We start from the raw sequence: 20,691 nt of genomic DNA, 5'->3' as shown, positions 1-20,691 counted from the left end.
TGATAAATACCCTATTAAAAAGACAGAACACCTAGGGATAATACAGAGTTTAAAACATGGAAAAAAATAAAAGTCTCTTCTATTCCATTCTTTTTGCAGGTTAGTGCAGTCAGCAGCCAGGATTTACATACTACCAAGAAATACTCTTCTCTCTGTCTTAAGGCCAAAGAACAGATTTAGGTGATTCAGAAATCACCATCACATGCAGACAAGTTTTATTCTTCAACTATTCTTCAACAATTCAATTATTCTTTGTTTAAATAATACTTTCTCTTTGACACAGAAAACAAATTGAAGAAAACTTGTTCCTGCTATTCAATCTGATCTGTTTTCCTTTCTCACAACTGTGCTCTCTATAGATCAGCATGATTTGCTGTATTTAAAGCAATTTGTGTTCTTATTTGAAGTGTTGCACCAGGGTTTTATACAAGTGGCAATTGTTTGCTTACTGGAAATAAACATTTGAATGTTCTCACTATGGTACATAAGCTGCTTTATTACAAGGAAGAACAAAAAGCTGGAAATTTATTATCATCATGCAGGAGTCAAGAAACAGTTAAGATAAAAGGATATGCATTATATTACTCCACTTTTTGCAGTTATTCACCTTGTATCCAACAGGAAGATCCTGACAATCTTGAGAGCAGCCACTAACTTTTTTACTGAGGCATTCATTAATGTGGCAGCTTTTCTCATCTGATCCATCACTACAGTCTTCTTTCGTATCACAGACATGGCTTTGAGGAATACACATGCCATTTTTACACATAAAAAAAGAGTTGTTACATGACTGCTCTGAAAAACAAAAAAAAAAAAGAGAGAACACTACTTGGTGTAGTCTATTAGTATTTGGAATAAATTTTCTTGTGGACCAGTTGTGATGTGTGCATGAGATGAAAAAACTGTGTAAATATTAATTTCTTATTGATAGTTTTAAATAACTTTTACACTTCAGCATCTTTAGAGGTTTATTCCTCTCCTGCAAAAATTTGGAAATACTTCCGCTTACTATTAATTTCTACACTTTTATTTTCATTTAATTGAGTTACCTCTGCACAAAATATAGTTCTATAATTTGCAAAATGCAAAAAACATGGCTTCTCCTCCTTGTAGATGCTGAGGTGTTCATTAACATGACTTGACTGAATTCTGATCTGCTTCTAGTCTGAGAGGACACACATACATGTGGGTTTTTTCCTGTTTGGCAAAACTTGAATATGTCAGCTCAGTTATATTCAGATTCCTCAAATCAGAATCAGAAGATTATGTTCAATGCAGGTATATTACCTTACCTCAAAGCAAGTGAGCAATTTCCATCAAAATTGATGATAAGGACTGGGCTACTGTACAATAAAGAAGTAAGATCCAGACAGAACTGGTCTTTCAAAAAGCCACAGAATAGGATTTGAGATACACAGCAAACTTATGTGAGTAGAAAATATCAATAAAGCAAGTAACATTTGGTCATTAATTTGCTAATAAAACCAGACTACCATTTAATACAGGAAGAGAACAATCTAACATTCACTTCTCTTTGGCTTACTCCTGTGTGATGAGCATAGTAAACAATTTGAGGGGAAACTATAAACTTTATTATGTTAGTATCATCTTATTTAGTACTAAGAGAGTGAATGCATTGATGTACCAGCAGTCATCTTATGCCAGAGGAAGTGGTGGCTGGAATTTTATGAGGTGAGGTTTGGGATGCTGAGGACACATTCTCCTTGCAAGACACAAGAAATATCACCATGAAAACCCTGGAGATGTCAGCTAGGAGGTTTTACCCATCCTAAACCATTGCTTTCCAAAAAGAAAGGCCAAACAAGTTATTAAAAATAAAAATACTAACCTGAACTTTTGCATTTCATGTTTATAGGTGCTTCATCAGAATGGTCTGGGCAGTCAAAATCCCCATCACATTGCCACTGGGAATTTAGGAGGCATCTCCCATCAGCACAGGTGAACTCTCCAGGAAGACAGTGACGATACCCTGGAAAAAGAGCATTCAGTTACTTTCTACTTTTGACATAAAACTTTGCATACATGAGGCAAAGTGAAAGTATCTTTCCTTCTGTAAGACACACAAAGGTTTATATGTTTATACACATGTGCTTATCAAGAAACAGAAAGATCAAATGCCTCTTCTGCAGCACCATACAGCCACAAACCAATTCCCACATATGTAAAACCCACTGGTGCAGCTCTCAATCAAATACATTTTCTTTTAGGAGTAATTGAACTTTTTGCTATAACTAGACAATACCTTTATAAGACAGTTTAGAAACAACTACACCCAAAAAACATTTTTGCAATATACTTTCTAACATATGCTTTCCCTTTAAAACATGTAGAGCAGTTATCATTTTAACCACAATATTCATGTAGCTTCTAAGATGGCCACAAAATCAGTCTATAGAGAATGTATATATTTTCAAAGTTAATGTGGACTTCTAGCAGCAAATTATAATATTTAACAAAGTAAAGAAACCAGACACAACTATTTGCTTCTCAGAACACCTGGAGCCCTTAACCTAGAGTTCAAAACGAGCAGTAAAAAATTTTGAAATGTCAGCACAAATTAAGTGCTTTCTATTCGGTTTGGAAACATGAAGCTGAAAAAGTCCTAGAGAAAAACCACCTTCTATTTGTAATATATTTACTTGTAAGATTCAGTACACTAAACCATGCTACAAAACTTATGTTCCTGTTTGAGAGAGTCAAGTGTAACTTTTCCTCTATTCTATGTGTATAAATTCTGCCTCAAACACTGCAGTCATTTATAGAAGCCTTGAAAGTAAGCATTGATTTAGTTTAAAACTCAACAAAAAAATATAAAGTAGCATAGATCATGCTTGAAAGGAGATAGGGTGGCTTGATATGGAAACTCTGTATGGTTGTCCGAGAACTTTGAGTGGAAGATTTTACAGACCAACAGCTTCACCTCATGTCTGCAACATTTCACAGCTATCTCATCATCAGGAAGGTCATTACAAATCTGCAGAGCAAGGGCTTCTGCTTGGTATTGCCTCTGCTCTGGATGACAGAACATAAAGAAACTGGAACCAGAAATTCCTTCCTATTCCTGGATTTGTCTTTTAATAGCCACATAAACAAAATACTTCATCTGCTTGATGTAATTTCATATGCTTGAATAGAGATTTTAATTTTTTTTCTTTTTTTTTTTTTTTTTAATTTTCAAGAACATAAATACCTTACAGGTTGAGGCAGTGGCTCACCTAGCTCAATATCCTGTCTCTTACAGCAGCAATAGGAGATGCAATTTAGGAAGAATAGATTTTGTACTTACGCTCTCCTCAGCTTGAACTGCTGCTATTTTATTGTCTACAAGTAATTAATCATTAAGATTTTGATGAAAGAAAATATTTATGAAAATTTTCAAAGACTAGAAAAATTGTGAACATTCAAAATCTGTTTATATGCAAATTCCAATGCCAGTAAAACCTAGTTACTCCAAACACCAGTCCCCATTTTTATGCTATACCTGCATAATATTCCAGATAAAAAACAATAAAACAAACTTCCTATAAAAATATATCCATAGTCAACACAAAATTATAGACTGTACATTTAAGAATTCTTTTATATATTATTAGCAATCAACTGTAGGTCACAACTACAGCAAATGATTTGTCACTGTAGCTCCAGCTCCAAGTTAGTATCAAGTTGTATTCATTAATGTATAATTTACAATCTAACATTAAAACAATTTTAGAGAGCAAAGAGCTTTCTTTTTCAATAGTGACTCCAAGTATCCCCCTTGCAGATGGACTTACAGTTAACAGCCTGAAATTTTTCTGTTTACTCTACTTTTGTTATACTTGCCACATTCCAGAGATTCATCTGATCCATCTCCACAGTCATCATCATGGTCACACACAAACTGTTTGGGAATGCAGACTTGGTTATGGCACATGAAGGCATTCTCATCACAGGTGTTATTAGGAGCTGAGGAAGATACAGAACATAAAAATGAATGACATTGAGATCAGTAACATACAAAGCCAGTGTCTTGCAGAAAGAGAAAATAGGACTAGTTAATTGAAGTGGATATAAAGGAAATAACAAAAGCTTTTGAGTTATACAAAGAGAATTCAATAAAAGAAAGCTACTCATCACCACAAAGACAGGTAAAAAAGGATAGTTAAAATCTCATGTAATCCAAGAGAGATTGGCTTCAGAAGTGGATGATGCTGCCTACAACTAACCTAAGGTCTACCTCTGAGGAAAAGAACATTGGGATAGGATATAGAGATCTTCTTTCCATGATACTCTGCTCCTGAATAAAAGCAGCTCTTTAAAATCTGTAGATACTCAAAATATAGCTCAGACTGGAAATGGGAACTGATAGAAAATGCATATTTAACTATTTTAAATCTACACCATTTTAACATGCATTAATAAAATAACCCCCTAATGAAACTGCTACTGGACTCCTGACACTTTTAATAGAAATATATCTCAGAAGACTGGACATAATCATTTATAGGGCAAGAGATGTCACAATCTGAACAGTTAGCCAGAATAAATCAGACAGAACTGTACCTTTCCTTTTGATACACAACCTCCCTGACACGCAGGAGCATTTTCTTCAGAAAGAGAAATAAAACTGCATAGTCAATAAAATGCTAATTTTCTTTAGTAAACTTGCTGTATAAAGGCTGTGTCATGAACCATGTACTGATCTTCAGCTGGTGTGCCTCAGTATACATTAAAAAAAGCAAACCTGATGATGTTAGGCTGATTAAAATCTTGAAGGATCTTGGTACGTGTGCTCACGTCGCCCACCCACCTTTACTAAAAATCTTGGCAGTTTAAGAGTATGATACAGAAGACAGAAACAGTATCTGTATATTGTAAAGCCAAAATTACCAAGAAAAGGGATACTCTCCTTTTTTAACATGCAAACATACCACAGCCTGCTGTAGAGAGTTCATCACTTCCATTGGGACAATCCCTTTCGCCGTCACAGAGCCAGTGCTGGGGGACACAGGCATGGGAGCCTAAGCAACTGAAAGTGTCTGCTGCACAGGTCACTGAGCCTGGAAAAACAACACATGAGCCTGGGACCTGTTCTAATTTTTTTTTTTTAAGGCAATGGGTAATGGCTGAGGAAAGGGCTTTATTTTAAAATAAAAGTGAAAAAAGATTTTGTTCTGTGTATTATGATAAATATACTGGCTAAGACTGGTTTTGACAGCAAAAATTTTGATAATCTGCTATTTCTTCCATTCTTCTCATGTATTCAGTCTCTTAATTTTCTGCAAGGCTATTTAATTTGTCATGCTTCATAAAAACTATCCAGCAGAATAACTTCTCAAACCAATTTTAGTCTTTCTGTCTGACTGGGTGTTTGCAATCTGATCTTGCAGACCAAGTAATCCTCACATCACCCCATAGCAGGAGGCTACAGGTATTCCAAATGACCATGACTCAGCCCCATGGAGAAGAGAACAACACGTACCAAGTACAACAGAGGTGGGAGTAGGAAACTGTCTGACAGTCCTAATGCAAGTAATTCACATTGCTTATTTGACTTTTTTTTTTTTTTTTTTTTTTTTATTATTTTTTAAGGCTTTTCTTCAAATAAGATTATTATATCCTAGGATTAATTTTACTTTTTTTGGAAGTAAACTTTTATGCAATCCCTCACAATGTAGCTAACTTCTCTTTTTGGTAGGGGATAAGGGCAGAGAGATATCTTCGCTTTCAAACACATATTGCCCTCAACTCTCCAGTCCTCAGCATGCCCTGAATATCACAAAAAACTGTATTGCAGGTGGAAGTCAACTTCAAGTTAATGTAGTATTAATACATTCATATTTTGCCATATTGGAACAGTATAATTTCCACCTTCATTCTTTACATTTGTTAACATTTCTACATCTGTGTTTAAGAAATTACTTTAACAAACCACAGCTCTGAACATCATCCAAAGAGATTTATTCTCTGCCTACTTAACACTTTCAGTAATGTTACCAACAGTAAGGAAATTCTCCTTGTTGAGTGGACTGAGATCATTTTTGAGAAAGAAAAAAATACTGTTGACATTTTCAAAAAGGAAATCTTAAAATACAGGATAGATACAATGGAACCAATCTATGAAATATCATGAAATTGTGATGGTCTGACTTGACATATTGTGATTTTCTTTTGAAAAGAATTCACTAGCTCATTTTCCAGTCAACTCAACCCTAAAATTCAACTAAAATTTTCAATCCCTTATGCAATTGGAAGGGTTTGAGAATTTGAATGAAGTATTATGCAATAATGCTTATAACTGTATGTACAAAAAAATTATGGGAACAGGAAAAAGACCTGCAGAAAACTCCCACAGCTTTAGATTCTTCAGGCACCTTCTACTGAAATTCAAGGCTTTACCTGAAGGATGGGAACTGGAAAGAAGTTTGGTTCTCCTTTTGCCACACTCTGCCATTCATACATTCACTGAAAGGCTAGACCCAAATCACACATACCCCAGAAAGAGGTCTCTAGCTGCTGGCTGGAGTGGGCTGGGGGAAGTATATCCTTAAATATTCAACCTGTAGGGAATATTTTCTTTGGAGATGCTGTACTTCTTCCCTTTCCACCACCTTCCTGTATCACTTGGTACCTTTCAGTATGTATAATCTGACACAATACAGAACTAGAATTATTCTACTTACCACAAATAGCATCACTCTCATCTAAACCATCTCCACAGTCATCCTCCCCATCACAGGTCCATTGCTTAGAGATGCATTTATTTGTAGAGCAAGCAAACTGATTCCATGAACAAGATGAATCTAGGAATGACACCAGGCACTGCATTTGTCAGCTTCACATCAGTGGTGTTCCCTCTATTTTCTATCATAGTTTAGGTATCTCCACACTGCTCCTCTCTGTCTGCCCCATTTGGTATATTTAAACACAGTAAAATCCTAGGCTTGGCATTCAGGATGTTACCAGTTTGTCTGAGAGTTTGCATTCAACAATGCATTTAGTAAACTAGAAAATTATTAAAATAAATAGCAAAACATCCAAAATTCTTACATTTTAATATTTTCAAACATTTTGCTAACTAAATGAGGACAAACACTGTCCTGGTTTGGGCCAGGATAAAGGTGATTTTCTGTCTTGTACTTTTGCTTTTAGCTAAGTCTCTTGTAAGTAGTTGCACTTGCTGAAATTGACAGCAAGTTTCTCAGACAGTGTGTGTTTCTAGCACTGAGAACACTTGATGTTTATAGTTACTGCTAGAGACTGGTGTGCAGAGCCAAGGACACTGCTCAGCTCTGAAGAAAACATAAAGAGGTCCCACCTGCATCCCTCCTTTGGGGAGGAACGGACAAGATAGATGCCAGAATTGACCAAACAGAGTATTACATCCCATATACGTCATCCTCAGTTTAAATTTGAGGGATCACAAGGGCCAAGCCAGATTTCCAGCTTCCGGCTGCCTGCCCTTCCTGCCTTTCCTGCTTCCCTTCCTTCACTCGGCATCCTGGAAGGATCCTGTCCGTTTGTCTGCCTGTGCTCCTGATCCGTGCCAGCCCTTATCTGTGTGTTCCTGCCTCCAGCTCCCAACTGCTGCCGACTCCAGGAGTCCAGCCTGGACTTTCCCAGAGCTGCCCTGCAGCCTCGGTGGTGACGTGAGAGTTACTGGGGAGAAGGGGGAGGAATGTGGTATCCCTTTTCTTGTATATTTGTATATATTTAGTAATTTTTCCTATTTATCATTACTGTTTCATTAAAGTTGTGTAGTTTAGTTTCCAACCCATAAGTCTCTCTCCCTTATTCTCTCTCCTTTCTTATCAGGGAGGAGAGAGAGATTAATAGAGAGCGTCTGTTACTCGGTTTAATTGCCGGGCCAGTGTTAAACCATGACAATGCCTGTTTTTTTGTATTTCACATGGATGTTATAAAAACAGAGAAGAGCTTGATTTTGGTAGTAGGGGAGAGACTGCACAGTCCAAATTTTTCAACACAGTCTTCCTCTTGGTACTGTACTATTTAATTCATCTTCAAAAGAGTTCATGTTCTTTTCTCTTGTCTGTATTTGCACTTTGTCATCCCAGTTACATTTTTGCATACATTGAAAATAATGGCATGTTTCTGCATTTCCAAACCAGTCTGCACAACTCTTCTAAGTACTATTATGACCTTTCCTCAAAACTTCCAATCACCTGTTCTTGCCAGACTTCTTTAAGAATAAAATTTATTTTAAGTGATAGAAACAGTATCTAATATTAACAATATAAAGAATGTCAGTTAATATAATCTGAATTTAAAAGTAGTAGTGTAACAATTATCTCAAAATTGGTAGCAGAGGGGGAAAAAATAAATATACTAAACCCCCTTTTCCCTTTCTTCCACCAAAACTGGCTAATAGGTTTCACAATATTGCAAATAAGTATTTATGTGTGATAAAACCTGGAAATGTAACCACTGAGTTACACTTGAGGAATGTGATCAACACAAAAAAACCCCCAAACCCTTCTGATTTTTATAGTGCACAGTAGTTCCTAATTTTAGAGTTAGAAGGTGTATATATTCAATGGAAACTGCAAACCAAATCTGGAAGCATGTTGATGGAAATTGGGTCATGAAGAGTGTCATCTGTAACTTCAAGTAATGTTCAGTGGTAAGAATAAAATTTCATAGAAAAACTTGATAACTTCTTTTACTGTTCTAATGCCATTTAATTACAGAAAAAAAAAAAGTATCTGTTTAGGTAATCCATACAAATTCAAGTCAATAGATCAGCTCTTGCTATAAACAAAATCAGATTGCATTCCTTCACAAAGAGGTACTGATTGAGACCCTTAAGAGATATGAAGCAGAATGGACCCTTAACATGGTTCACAGTTCATGCTGCATTTTTTTCACACCACTTTAGTTGATACTTTAAATAATTATGCCCATATGGCCTCCAATGCAAATAAATGTCAAATTTTATGTCATACAGTTCTAGTTTGATTACTTCTTGCTGGGGTCACAAGATATTGGTATGAACTGGTTCTATCTAAAAAACTGTCCTAATGAGGAATTACAAAGAATTAGTGAAATTGCCATCTCTTAAAGCAATAAAAAGTCTGTATACAATTACATCTTTAGGAGACAAAAAAAAAATTGATAGAGCTTTAATTCTGGCATGAGATTGGGCTTAAGATGTTAGTAGAGTACTAGAGAGCTGAATCTGAAAATGTAGTATTGAAAACCTTTACACATACTTCTAGATTTAGTATTTGAGACAAAAATGCACACTTCTTTCTCTTCTTACAGTGCATTAGTGCTTACAGAAATTAAAAAAAAAAGAGAAAATGCTCACCACAGTGCAATTCATCTATTCCATCCTCACAGTCTTTCTGCCCATCACAAAGCCAGGTGGTCAGAATACATCTTCCACTAGGACAACCAAAATAATTTTCTTCACATGTGGGTTTGTTTTGAACTGTGATAAAATAAAGAATGTAATGTAAAATGGTCTCTACTAGTATGATTAGGAGCCTAATATATTTCTGCTAAATCTAGGAATACTAATGGTAAAGTGTTCATGTCTAAAAATGCAAAAAAGTATTATTTATAATATTTGTGTTCAAATAAATTAGAAAATCGTGATGGCTATGTAATTTAGAGAACTGAAATACTTCATTTATTTAGAGAAGAATCAGAGTATAGCTTCAACCTAAACTGAGAGAGAAGTATTTCAGTTTATCAGGTAGATTAGAATTGCTTGTTGTTTTACACCAGCTGAAGAAATTGCCCTTCTAATCTATCTGCCAGCATCTACAAGATAACCTAATTGTGGCAGTATTTTTATCATATTCACTGGGAAAAGCTACAAATCTCATGCATGCACTGCCCAGCTGGAGTCACAGCCCTGATGCTGGAGATGGAGATTTCGACTTTATCACCATTCCTCTCTGTGACATTCACTTAAGTATTTATTTTTATGAATGCTCAGAAAACAGAGTGGGGAATGAAAACATTTCATAGATTTAGTTTCATGACCTAAGCACAGGTCGGAATCTAATGAGTGGCACAGGTCATTTGCAAAATCTCAAGCAAGATCTCTGCCTGGGAAGGCCCAAGGAATAAGCACGAGTTCCAAGCACTGGAGATCTCTGCCAAGGGTTCTATCACTCCTTTAATGTATTTGGGCTATAAGAGAGCATGCCTCCCCCTTAAAAAGAAAATTAAAGTTATATTTAAAGCTTCTACAGCTGCATGAATAGAAAAAAAAATAAAATTATATGGCTATGATGACTGGGTAGATCTTAAAAATTGCCAAATTATAGCCACCCCTGAATTAATATTTTGCCTTAATTTTCTGTAAGAACATCGACACGGAGAAAAGACTGTTACTGGAAATTATCATAATAATAATACTTAAAAAAAATTAAAATGTTGCAAAGTTGGTCAGTTTTGAATGAAATGTCATAGGAAATGGAAGTCAGATGTAGGTGAATTGGATTGGTATTGTTTCCAAGTAAAAGGAGGAATGATCCAGACAATTAGTCAAACATTAAAACAATGGAACTTTTTGACACACATTTTAAAAACAAAATAAAGTATTACAGATAAATGCATGATGGAATAAAATGCAAAATCACTTATGCAAAATTAGTTTACTAAAGCTATAGCATAGTGCCCTTAAGATATTCTTTGGTATAAAAACCACAACTATAGACAAAGGAAATACAGTAATTCTAAGCTATTTTGAGCTCAGTGAATCATTATATATAGCAAATTCAAATGAATTAATAGCTAACCTGGAGAATATAGAAATTAGAATGGAAACTATATTTTATTGAAATTATAATTATTGATTTTATTGAAACTATGATTTATTATACATCTGGTATACAGAAAGAATGAAAGTTCTTAATGTCACATTGATGGACATAAATGCTCAAGTTCTAGGTTCCTTCTGGATCCTGGTAATATTTTTATTAATAAAGTTAGCACAACCTAGATGAGAATTCTAACAGAAGCTTCTGGTGACACAATGGAATTATTACACAGCAAAGCAGAATACTAAATGGGAATAATCAGATTATGTTAATTAGTAGGCAAAAAAAAGGATGGTATTTAGCATAAAATTAAAAGCTTTATTCTTACAAATTGATAACATTTATTAAAGAGTAAATATTTATTTTAAATAATTACTCATTCTTAGAAGGAAGAGAGAGGTATTGGCCACAGGAAGACAACGACAATTGAGCACAACCCAATTATGAAGACAAACAAAAGATTAAAAGGCAAAAGTAAGATTTTATCTGCTCTACTGGCCTGGTATACTCCAGAGAGATCCAGGTTGAGGTGACTTAGATGACACAGACAGATATCCCTGCCTTGAAAGCAGGAATTCTAAAATGCTTTGGCCTTTTTGCCATTGCAAGAGTAAGGATCTGATTACTGAAGGCTACAAGGTCTTCCTCAGCATAAGAAGAGGTATAAACTGGAGTGTATTTAGACAGAAATTTAAAGAATGAATGAGATTTTGAAAGAATATAGAAACCAGAATACTATAAGAAAAAAAAAAACTATTTTTTTTTCATTTTATAGGTTTTTATACTAAAGCTCAAGGTGCAAGAGAGAAGATGCAGGCTTGATGCCCACAGTTTCTTATTTTAATGAGACTTTCCTAAAATGGGCATAATCCTGCCAATATGTACCAATAAACCTGCATTTATTAATACATTCTCATTCTAAATGCAGTTTATCACTTTCCTATTTATAGGCATGTGTACATATTGTACTTAATGTTCTCAAACTTCAGTGAGAGGTTCTGAATAATAAAGGAGCAAACACACAAATGCCATCCTTCATTAGGTGAGAATTTAGTATTTTGAATAATTCATTGGCAAACATTAAATTTTGTATCAAATGTCAAGGATTAGGCTAAGGATTGTATATACTTCAGTTTTTCTTGATGCTATTGGTCCATTGCCCAACTCTATTTTATTAAGCTTTTCTTATGATTCATTTTGCAACAGCCTAACCTTATGATTTATTTTTTTCCCTACATAACTGCATTTTGTCCTCCCCACAAGAGAGCAGAAAAAGACAAGAGAAAATGTAGAAAAGTAAATACCTCTTCCTCTTCTGAAAGACTACAATCTCAGCCCTGGCACTAGGACTCAAGTGTCAGCTCTTTATTCTAACTGAAGACCAAAACACCCACAAAAGCAGTAACCCTGGTGTCTTACCTTGGCAGCCTAACACCCTAGCACCTCAACAAAATAAAAGAGAAAGTCAAAAAATTAAACAAGAAACAAGTAAAAACATCCACTAAAGTCAGAGCTAATAAAAGTTCCTCAGTGTTGAAGCTTGATGAGCTTGACATTTTAATGACTGATGCTTTACTTAAATAAAAATGATTAATGATAGACCTAACCTGGAGATAATAGAAAGCTAGAGATAACAGTTTTCTTCAGAGAAATGTATTAGTAATTTGTAACAATTTGCATAATCTAATGAAACACAAAATAAAGATTGGTGAAAAAAATTGCATTCAGTATCATATTAATCTCTGTATTACATAAAACAGTATAGACCGAAAAAACATTTTTTTCAAAGCTATTTGAAAAGAGAACCAGAAACACATGAATATATTTTTCAAAACAAGTAAATGACTTTTTTCTCTTTCACAGTTACCTGGGCATTTTAGTTCATCTGTATAATCTCCACAATCATTAGATCCATCACATATCCATTCTGGCAGTATACAAAGGGAAGTTGAATTACAACTAATAAATCCTGAAGATTTTATTCCAAGTTTGTAGAAGTAAGCACAGTTTGTATTATCTGAAAAGAAATAGTAAATTAGTATATTACACCTAACACAGACTGAGAGCCTTATAGTTTGGTTTTCAGGCTTAACTTGAGTTTGTGCAGACCATGCAGCTGCTGGTACCCAGCTAGTAATGACTGAATTAACAGCTAGCTAATAATGAATAATCATGGAACAGATGCTATGAGGAAGCCCAGACAAACACAAACTTACTGCAGTTCTTTTCATCTGAAGCATCTGCACAATCAATGATCTGGTTGCACTGTGCTGATTTTCCAATGCAAATCCCATCTGCACAACGGAATTCTGTTGAAGCACATGTTGAATCTATAAAACATGGTTAGAAAAGATGTAAATTTGTGTACTAAACAGACTCTTCAGATGTACATTGTATGTACTGTGTTTAAGCCTACTACCTATTAGGATGAGGCCTTCAGAACACACTGCACCTTCCCAAAATTCAGTAGAAATATAAAGTCTTATAAACTTCAGAGCAGAAGTTTTTAATTTTTAAATCCATTTTTTGAGTCTAAAATTAGTCTCTCTATAGATAATTAAATTTAATTAGACATAATCACTGTGTGAGGAAGAAAGAAATCCTTTCTGGATCTCTCAGATTTCTTTCATGTAAAACCAGGTTGGGGGTTTTGTCTCTCTACTCATATTCAGCTGAATGATTAAAACCCAGACAGTGCTTTCAAAAAATGCTACTTACTCCAGCTACATAGCTTTTAGCTATTGAATAATTTCCCCTTCAGTCTTTCTGGACTGTAACTAAGGATTTGTGTTGTCTGCTAGCCAGTCTTTATTCATTGGCTGATGCACAGATATTCATGTTTCAGGAAATAAAAACAATTTTGATATTAAAAGGAGAATGACTCTGGAATGTTCTGCATTGAACACAGGCACTGCCATACATCTGAGAAGCAAAGCTACTTCAAAAAAGAAACACTGCAACAGATGCAGAGAGGAAATCACCCATCTTTCAACCTTCCTGTCTCTGGTAAAGATCCTCTCTGATTTATTACTTCACAGAAGAACCAGCAACTGTATTTTCTGAGTTTTCCATAGCCAAAACTCTTTTAGAGAACTGTAGGTGCAAACCAAAATGGGTCTTAATATCAACCCCAACATATGCTCACTCAAATTTATCAGTGTGCCTCTTTTAGAGTTATAACAAAACAAATCTCATCAGCTGTAATCCTAATAAAGTTATATGTGTTTTTTTAGCTACCTCAATTTACATATTAAGTAATTAGAAAGCAACACTCTGTGATCACCTTGGAATCAACTGTCATTTACCTTTACAGTCAAACTCATCAGAATTGTCCCCACAGTCATTGACACCATCACAGACTTTGTCACTTGACACACAGCGACGATTAGAACAGGGCTTGAAACCCTTCCGACAGCCTCTGTTTTCTGAAAAATTAAGCACAAGCACATCATTTCATTTAGACACCTCATACATAATAAAAGTAGCCTTTTAAAACCAAGCAATAATTTCACTTCTTTTTTCCAGTCTCAACCTTAGCTGTCATTTGAGTGTCAACCTTGGAGCTGGACTTGGTGATCCTTATGGGTCTGTTCCAACTTCTTGAGTTGGCTTTGAACACAATAGATGGGTTTAAAGGATATCAATTTGTACATTTGGGAAACAAAGAGATACCAAGGCAGTGATATGATTACAAACCAAGATACAATCAGGAGTTACAAGCACATGGGTAACCAGTACATTTAGCATAGCATGCAGGATACATGAAATCACTAAGGTGATTCTATGATTTAGGAAAATTATTTCAACAGCTATGTTTTAGACACTGCAGCAGGAAAACTCAGTTGGATGCAAAACACCTGGAGTTGATTCAGTTAGTGATTATTAGTGCTTGGGAAAAATAAAAGTCCTTTTGGAAAAATATGAAAGTAGACACCCCTGTGACTAACTTGTCACAAGATGAAGAATGACTGGTGTGAAGAACAATATTTTAAACCTAAACAGAAAATTGGGGGGAAATATGTCTATTACACAGATATTTTTGCATTTTATAATCCTTCCATCTTAGTGTTTTTTACTCCACAGCCAGAAAGAATCTTATTAAATACAGAAAACTAAATCAATATTGCTAAATTAAAGCTGAAAATACTCGATTTTTCATCTTTGAAAAAGATAGCTAGCTGTGGGGGGGTTTTGTTTTGTTTTGGAGACAGAAATTCAAGAACTTTCTGAAAATACAAGTCAGCTAATACATTAAGCTTGTGCCAGGAAAATATATGTATATACATATATAGGTATATGTAATTTTATCCATATAACGCCAGGGCTTTTTTAATTTGCAAGTTGGGACTTACTGTGCATCTTGGCAAGCAGTTGGTGTAAAAAAAGGAGAAGAGGCAGAGAAAAGAATGCAACCATGTAAAACTGAAAAAAGAACATGAAGGTGAAACATCAGGAAATGCTTACCACAGTAGAAAAGTTTCTCATCAGACTTGTCCTTACAATGAGCAATGCCATCACAAGTCAGCTGGTAATCAATGCATTCACCATTTCCACACTCAAACTCGGAATAAATGTTGCAAGTAGAATTTTTAGCTAAAAAGAAAACATGTTAACACACTTAAAAATAGCTTTTACACCTAGTGAACATGAGAAAAGTGATGGTTGCATTTAAAATATTTCCTAGACAATACCTCCTGTACTTGGACAATCTAACTACAGAATGGCATCAGAAATGCAAAGATTCTACCAGAGCCTGCAAGACTTAAAATTTATTGATATTAAGCAGCACTGAAGACAGGTATCCAAATTATAAACTATTTTCAGAAATTTTATGTTGGAGTGAATTCCAAACCAAGATGAGAGTCTACAACCATATCCAAATATCCATAAAGGACCATGCAGTGCAACAACTCCAAGGCAGCAGCACTGATAAGATGATGGTATCAGCTATCTTCAACCCACATGGGACTCTCCACAACCCCCACGTGTATGCAAATGCATCTTAAGAGATGCTTAAAAAACCCTCTTCCATGTAGCACAGTCAAGACAAGAAGTAAACACCATTACCTAGCACTTAATTGGGATTTTCAACTGCTTTGTGGCACTGTGCCAGTGTGTGGGCTCAATGTGTACCTGGGTTCCAGCAATAATGAAGAAAATGCAGAAAACCTGCTTTTAACTTTGCTTACTTCTTTTTATTAAAAAAAAAAAATAATTGTCAGACGTGAATTTGTAGGCAGCAGGTGCCAGGCGCGCATGCCCAGAATCGACAGGGTGTGGTTCCGGGGTGGTTTCTGGTGCAGGTTCCAGAGCCAGGCGGATCGAAGTTAGCTCCCTGATACTAATCCGAACCAACACTAGCTTGATTGACTCTGCTCGCGAACCGAGCTCACGCTCACGGCGAGATTCGTCTCTCACAACATCTGGTGGAGAATGCGGGCAACAATTTCGGTCTAAACCGTCTCCCTGAGCGTTCCATCCGAAAGTGACCCTTCTCTACAGACCGTTCAATACCCCGAAAGATTCGGGTAAGAGAAATCTTTCTTCTCTTCGACATCGACATCAGTAAAACTGATGATGGAATCCTATGCAAGCAAACCTACTGGCACCGCCGTTGCCGAGCAGATTGTAGCCCAGGCAGAAAGGCAGGAACCCCTCCGCTACCCGGGTCCTGAGACTGCCTGGGACCTCTGGGGGGAGGTGTATAATCTGCTGGCAAGTCTCCACTATAAGGAGACCAACGGCGACATTATTGGTGCGGACAACACCTGGCGGGTCGTTTGCAATCTATTAGCTTTCATGAAAGCTGAAATAGAAGTGGCAATTGTCACCACCGCGGCTCCATTACGAAAGACCGAGGCATTTCCCCCGAAGGAAATGCCTGCTGCGACCCCCTCGGCACCCCCCCTCGAGGGGGAGGAGCCCGAGAGAACGCCGACCGTGACCCCGTCGGCGCCACCCCTGGAGGAAGGAAAACACGAGCAAGTATGTCTGGGGCTGACCAGGGGCAAGCTTGCCATAAAGGGCATGTCCGGAAAGCCCCACCAAACCATGACCGAACTCCTATCGGATATTGGCCTGGAAGTCGAAACGCCGGAAAATGATGGGGCGGAAACCGCGGCTTGCAGCACCTCCGGCTGCCGCGGAGAGTTACCCCCGCCGCCCCCCCCGGCCCCACGGAAGGCTGCAGAGAAAAAAGCAGCCCCTCAACTAGCGGCAGTATCTGCGCTGGAAAACAAGATATCGGCCCTGCAAGACCAGGTCACTCGGGCCGTGCGACCAATAGAGAAGCGGGATGTTGAACATCGCCCAGCTTTTCAGCAGTACAGGAACCCACCCACCCTGACGGACGACGAGGATGATGTCCTGACCCTGCCGCGGCAACTTCAAAACACCCGGGGCGCTGCTACCGGCCGCCCAGGGCGCTGGTCTGGCATCAAAAAGAAAACAAAAAAAAAAAAAAAAAAAAAGAAAAGAAAGAAAAAAAAAAAAGAAAAAAAAAAGGGGGGGGGGAAATGTAGGCAGCAGGTGCCAGGCGCGCATGCCCGGAATCGGCAGGGTGTGGTTCCAGGGTGGTTTCCGGTGCAGGTTCCAGAGCCTGGCGGATCGAAGTTAGCTCCCTGATATTAATCCGAACCAACACTAGCTTGATTGACTCTGCTCGCGAACCGAGCTCGCGCCCACGGCGAGATTCGTCTCTCGCAACATGAATTTTTTGTTTTCTCATCACCTCAGAGTGGATGTTTTAACTATTCTTTTAGAATGTAAGATGAACATTTAACTTCTGACTCCTGCTTTCTCTTTCATATAGAGTTTCTATAAGTTCAGATAGAAATTAAAAGAAGAATCACAGAATTTACACAGAACTCTCTGGCCATAAACTTTGTGATAGTATTATACTTACTTTATGACTGTGGTTCTAAACAAAATATTAAAATTGAGATGAAGGAGAAGTATAGAGGACAACTCCAGAGGAAGAATAGGGAAATTATACCTAACAATTACATTTTTTCTTATTTCCAATAAAATTACTTCATCACAAATTCTAGAAGAACTGATGCAACTGATGCAGAACTATCTGCAAAAGTCCAGCCAATATAAATTGAAAATCCTTAGCAGTTCCTGTACTCTGCCATGTTCTATTTCCAGACAAATGGATGGGAGAATGCCAGCTGATTAAGTGACAGACATGACCCAGAAGACCAAGCACAGACTGGCGAGAAATGAAATTTCAGGAAATTTTCCATCTCCAAGAGGTCTCTTGAATGATCAAAATCAATAAAGCCTGACAATGTGGGAGGATGAAATAAGGTGATTACATAAGCTTGGTGGTCAGATTCCATCTGTGGGAAAGAGAAAACATTTGTCTCTAGTGGAAAATATCTCTTTGTAAAGTAGGAAAGTCTTAATTAATACCTTTGAACCATTATCAATCAGATACCTGTTCATACAATCTCAGTGGATCACTGGATTCTGAAACAGTGTTAAATTGAAATCTTTATCACTGCAAATCAGCTATAAAATCCATTGTATCTCAATTATACAGCTAGGCAAAGCATTTTTTGAGTAAGAGCTGTAAATGTTATGCAGGTTAGTTGTACACCATACTACTACTGTATCTTGGCTCCAGATCAGCTGTGTGAGTTGTAACCCACAAACTTCCATATACTGAATTACAGAACCAGCTCTCCCTGTGAAACCCCAGTGACTTTATAATACACTGTGTAAAGACTTAGTTAACAACTAAAAACAACACAGATGTGTGAGCCAGAGTTAAAGGTAAAAAAGTTGAACTATGAAGTCTGTGGAAGCGCAGAATAAAACTAGCAATTCATACATTTGTTTTGGGTATGTTGCTACCTACAGGAAGATTATAGTGATTATATGCATAATTAATGGATGCATCTGGTTTCATTTAATAGCAAGATTGTAGGAAACTAAGAAGCAGAGCTATGAATCCAAAACAAACATGGCAAAAGAAATAACAGTATTCAATTAGCTTAGTATAGTATATAACTAACTACAGGCTTCATACAAAGCTATTGTAAAGAACTGGGGTCTAGTCCAAAGGAGTCCTTAACCTCATTTAAAATCACACCAGTACTTGAAGGTATAATTCTACCCTTTCCCTCACCAGAGGCTGCTGTTCTCACCAGTTCTCCTCTTTAACTGGTTCTAGTGATCTTGCAGTATCAAGTTGAATGAGCTCTGCTCACTGACCCCATCCTATTCTTCCAAATTACCAGCACAAGCTTCCATGTTCATAAGCATCAATTCTGCACAGGCACAGTGCAATGCATGACCATTTATTCTGAACCACTTCTGAACTTAAAAAAAAACAGTTTTCTCACATTTTCTTTATCGTGTGCTGAGAGATATTGGTTCAGAGGAAGCACTGGAAGATAGGAGAACTCAGAACAGTGTAATACAGAATGTTCTCCAACAAACCAGTTTCCAAGGTGTCTGTCAACTTAGGTGAGACATTTCCCAATTACTAAACAACAAACTGTATGTATAATTAACAAAACAGTTGGTTAATAAGTTATTTTATATGGATAAGGACATAAAATGAAAATATTTGTACTCAGCAGAAACAAATTGCAATTAAGAATGTTCAGTAAAACACAACTACACATGCTGGTATTTTAGAACAAGTATTAATGCTTTTTAACCCCCCAAAAGTCTAATGAGATATAAAACAACCGAAAGCCTGGAATGCGCCCAAATGCCAGATCACTTTTTACAGTGTTTAGAAGCCATAAATTTAATGGCTTGGGTCAGCTGTCTTTGCTTTTGATAGCCAACTGCATCCCAGCAGAGAAAAGCATTGTGGCAGGTAGTATTACTTACTCACACATCTGTTATCATCTATCAGGATTCTGTCCCCTCGACATGAGCAGTTCACTCGTCCGTCAGGAGTCAGAAGGCACAAATCATGGCAACCTCCATTCATTTGTGCACAAGGAGATAACTCACCTGAAAAACAAATTTAAAAAGATGAACTCTGTTTTAGCAAATTTGCTTCAGTGGTCAATGTCTTTGAGAAAGCAATGAATCCATATCTCATGAATCATGGGCAATTGACTAGAGTTTTATAAGTCTGATGAAAATGCGTTAGATGGTAGCATACTAAAGAGTAACATTTACCTTGAATTTAATAATAAAAATAATAAAAAAACCCCACAACATTTAAAACTGATGAAATTTGACAGGAAATTATCAAGTGAGCACAATGACCATAGCCAAAAATAGTCATGCTGTAGTATTTATGTACTTTGGAAAGCTTATACCCCATCTTTTGTTACCAGTTCCTACAACAAACAAAGAATTTAGGAAACTGCATAATGTTTAACTTGGCTAAAACCAAGTAAAATTATTGAATCATACTGTAAAGAATAAAACAGTGTATCTTGCTTTGTTACTTACAACTGTTTGTATCGTTGGCAACAGCAATAATGCCCATTGGCTGATGTGGGATATCAGAACGAAGGATTTTTGTATCTCCTCCTGTATATTTACTGGAACGCAGAATAGCTCTCCTCACTCCATCTGACCAGAAGATATAATCATCATATACAGCCAGGCTGAGAAAGGTACCTGGTCCAGATTTGACAATTACCTAAAATAAGTAAAGAGAAATATAAGGAAGAAGCTTTGAAAGTGCAAACTGTAATTCTCATCACTTCATAGTTTTAGATAAAACACTTAATACTTCTATACTGAAAGCACTGAAAGTAGAAAGAAATAAAAGAACTTCAATAAATTAACTTCTGAAATAAAAGAACTTAAAATGTTTGAAAAAGCTGCTACAAGGTTTAACGTAGTATTAACTGATACCTCCAAGTTTCAGAAATCCAGACATCTATTCCTTAAGTAATAAATCACACTTTATCCAACA

At 36.6% G+C, this 20,691-nt stretch overlaps 1 protein-coding gene across 1 annotated transcript in view; it reads right to left on the bottom strand.

The window, feature by feature from the left end:
• Positions 1 to 20,691, bottom strand: part of LRP1B (LDL receptor related protein 1B) — a 631,173-nt gene that overhangs the window by 99,932 nt on the left and 510,550 nt on the right. The window contains exons 44-55 of the mRNA XM_071746448.1: positions 20,220 to 20,412; positions 19,644 to 19,769; positions 15,258 to 15,386; positions 14,099 to 14,218; positions 13,010 to 13,123; positions 12,661 to 12,810; positions 9,329 to 9,451; positions 6,684 to 6,803; positions 4,932 to 5,060; positions 3,829 to 3,966; positions 1,850 to 1,990; positions 608 to 795 (exon numbers count right to left, since the gene is read on the bottom strand). Of these exons, the coding sequence (XP_071602549.1) occupies positions 608 to 795; positions 1,850 to 1,990; positions 3,829 to 3,966; positions 4,932 to 5,060; positions 6,684 to 6,803; positions 9,329 to 9,451; positions 12,661 to 12,810; positions 13,010 to 13,123; positions 14,099 to 14,218; positions 15,258 to 15,386; positions 19,644 to 19,769; positions 20,220 to 20,412 (1,671 nt within the window). The remainder of the gene's footprint in view (positions 1 to 607; positions 796 to 1,849; positions 1,991 to 3,828; positions 3,967 to 4,931; positions 5,061 to 6,683; positions 6,804 to 9,328; positions 9,452 to 12,660; positions 12,811 to 13,009; positions 13,124 to 14,098; positions 14,219 to 15,257; positions 15,387 to 19,643; positions 19,770 to 20,219; positions 20,413 to 20,691) is intronic.

Source organism: Heliangelus exortis, chromosome 6, assembly GCF_036169615.1.
Source record: "Heliangelus exortis chromosome 6, bHelExo1.hap1, whole genome shotgun sequence".
Classification (NCBI taxonomy): domain Eukaryota; kingdom Metazoa; phylum Chordata; class Aves; order Apodiformes; family Trochilidae; genus Heliangelus; species Heliangelus exortis.
The sequence above is the reverse complement of the archived record's forward strand: the minus strand, read 5'-3'. Positions and strand labels throughout refer to the sequence as shown.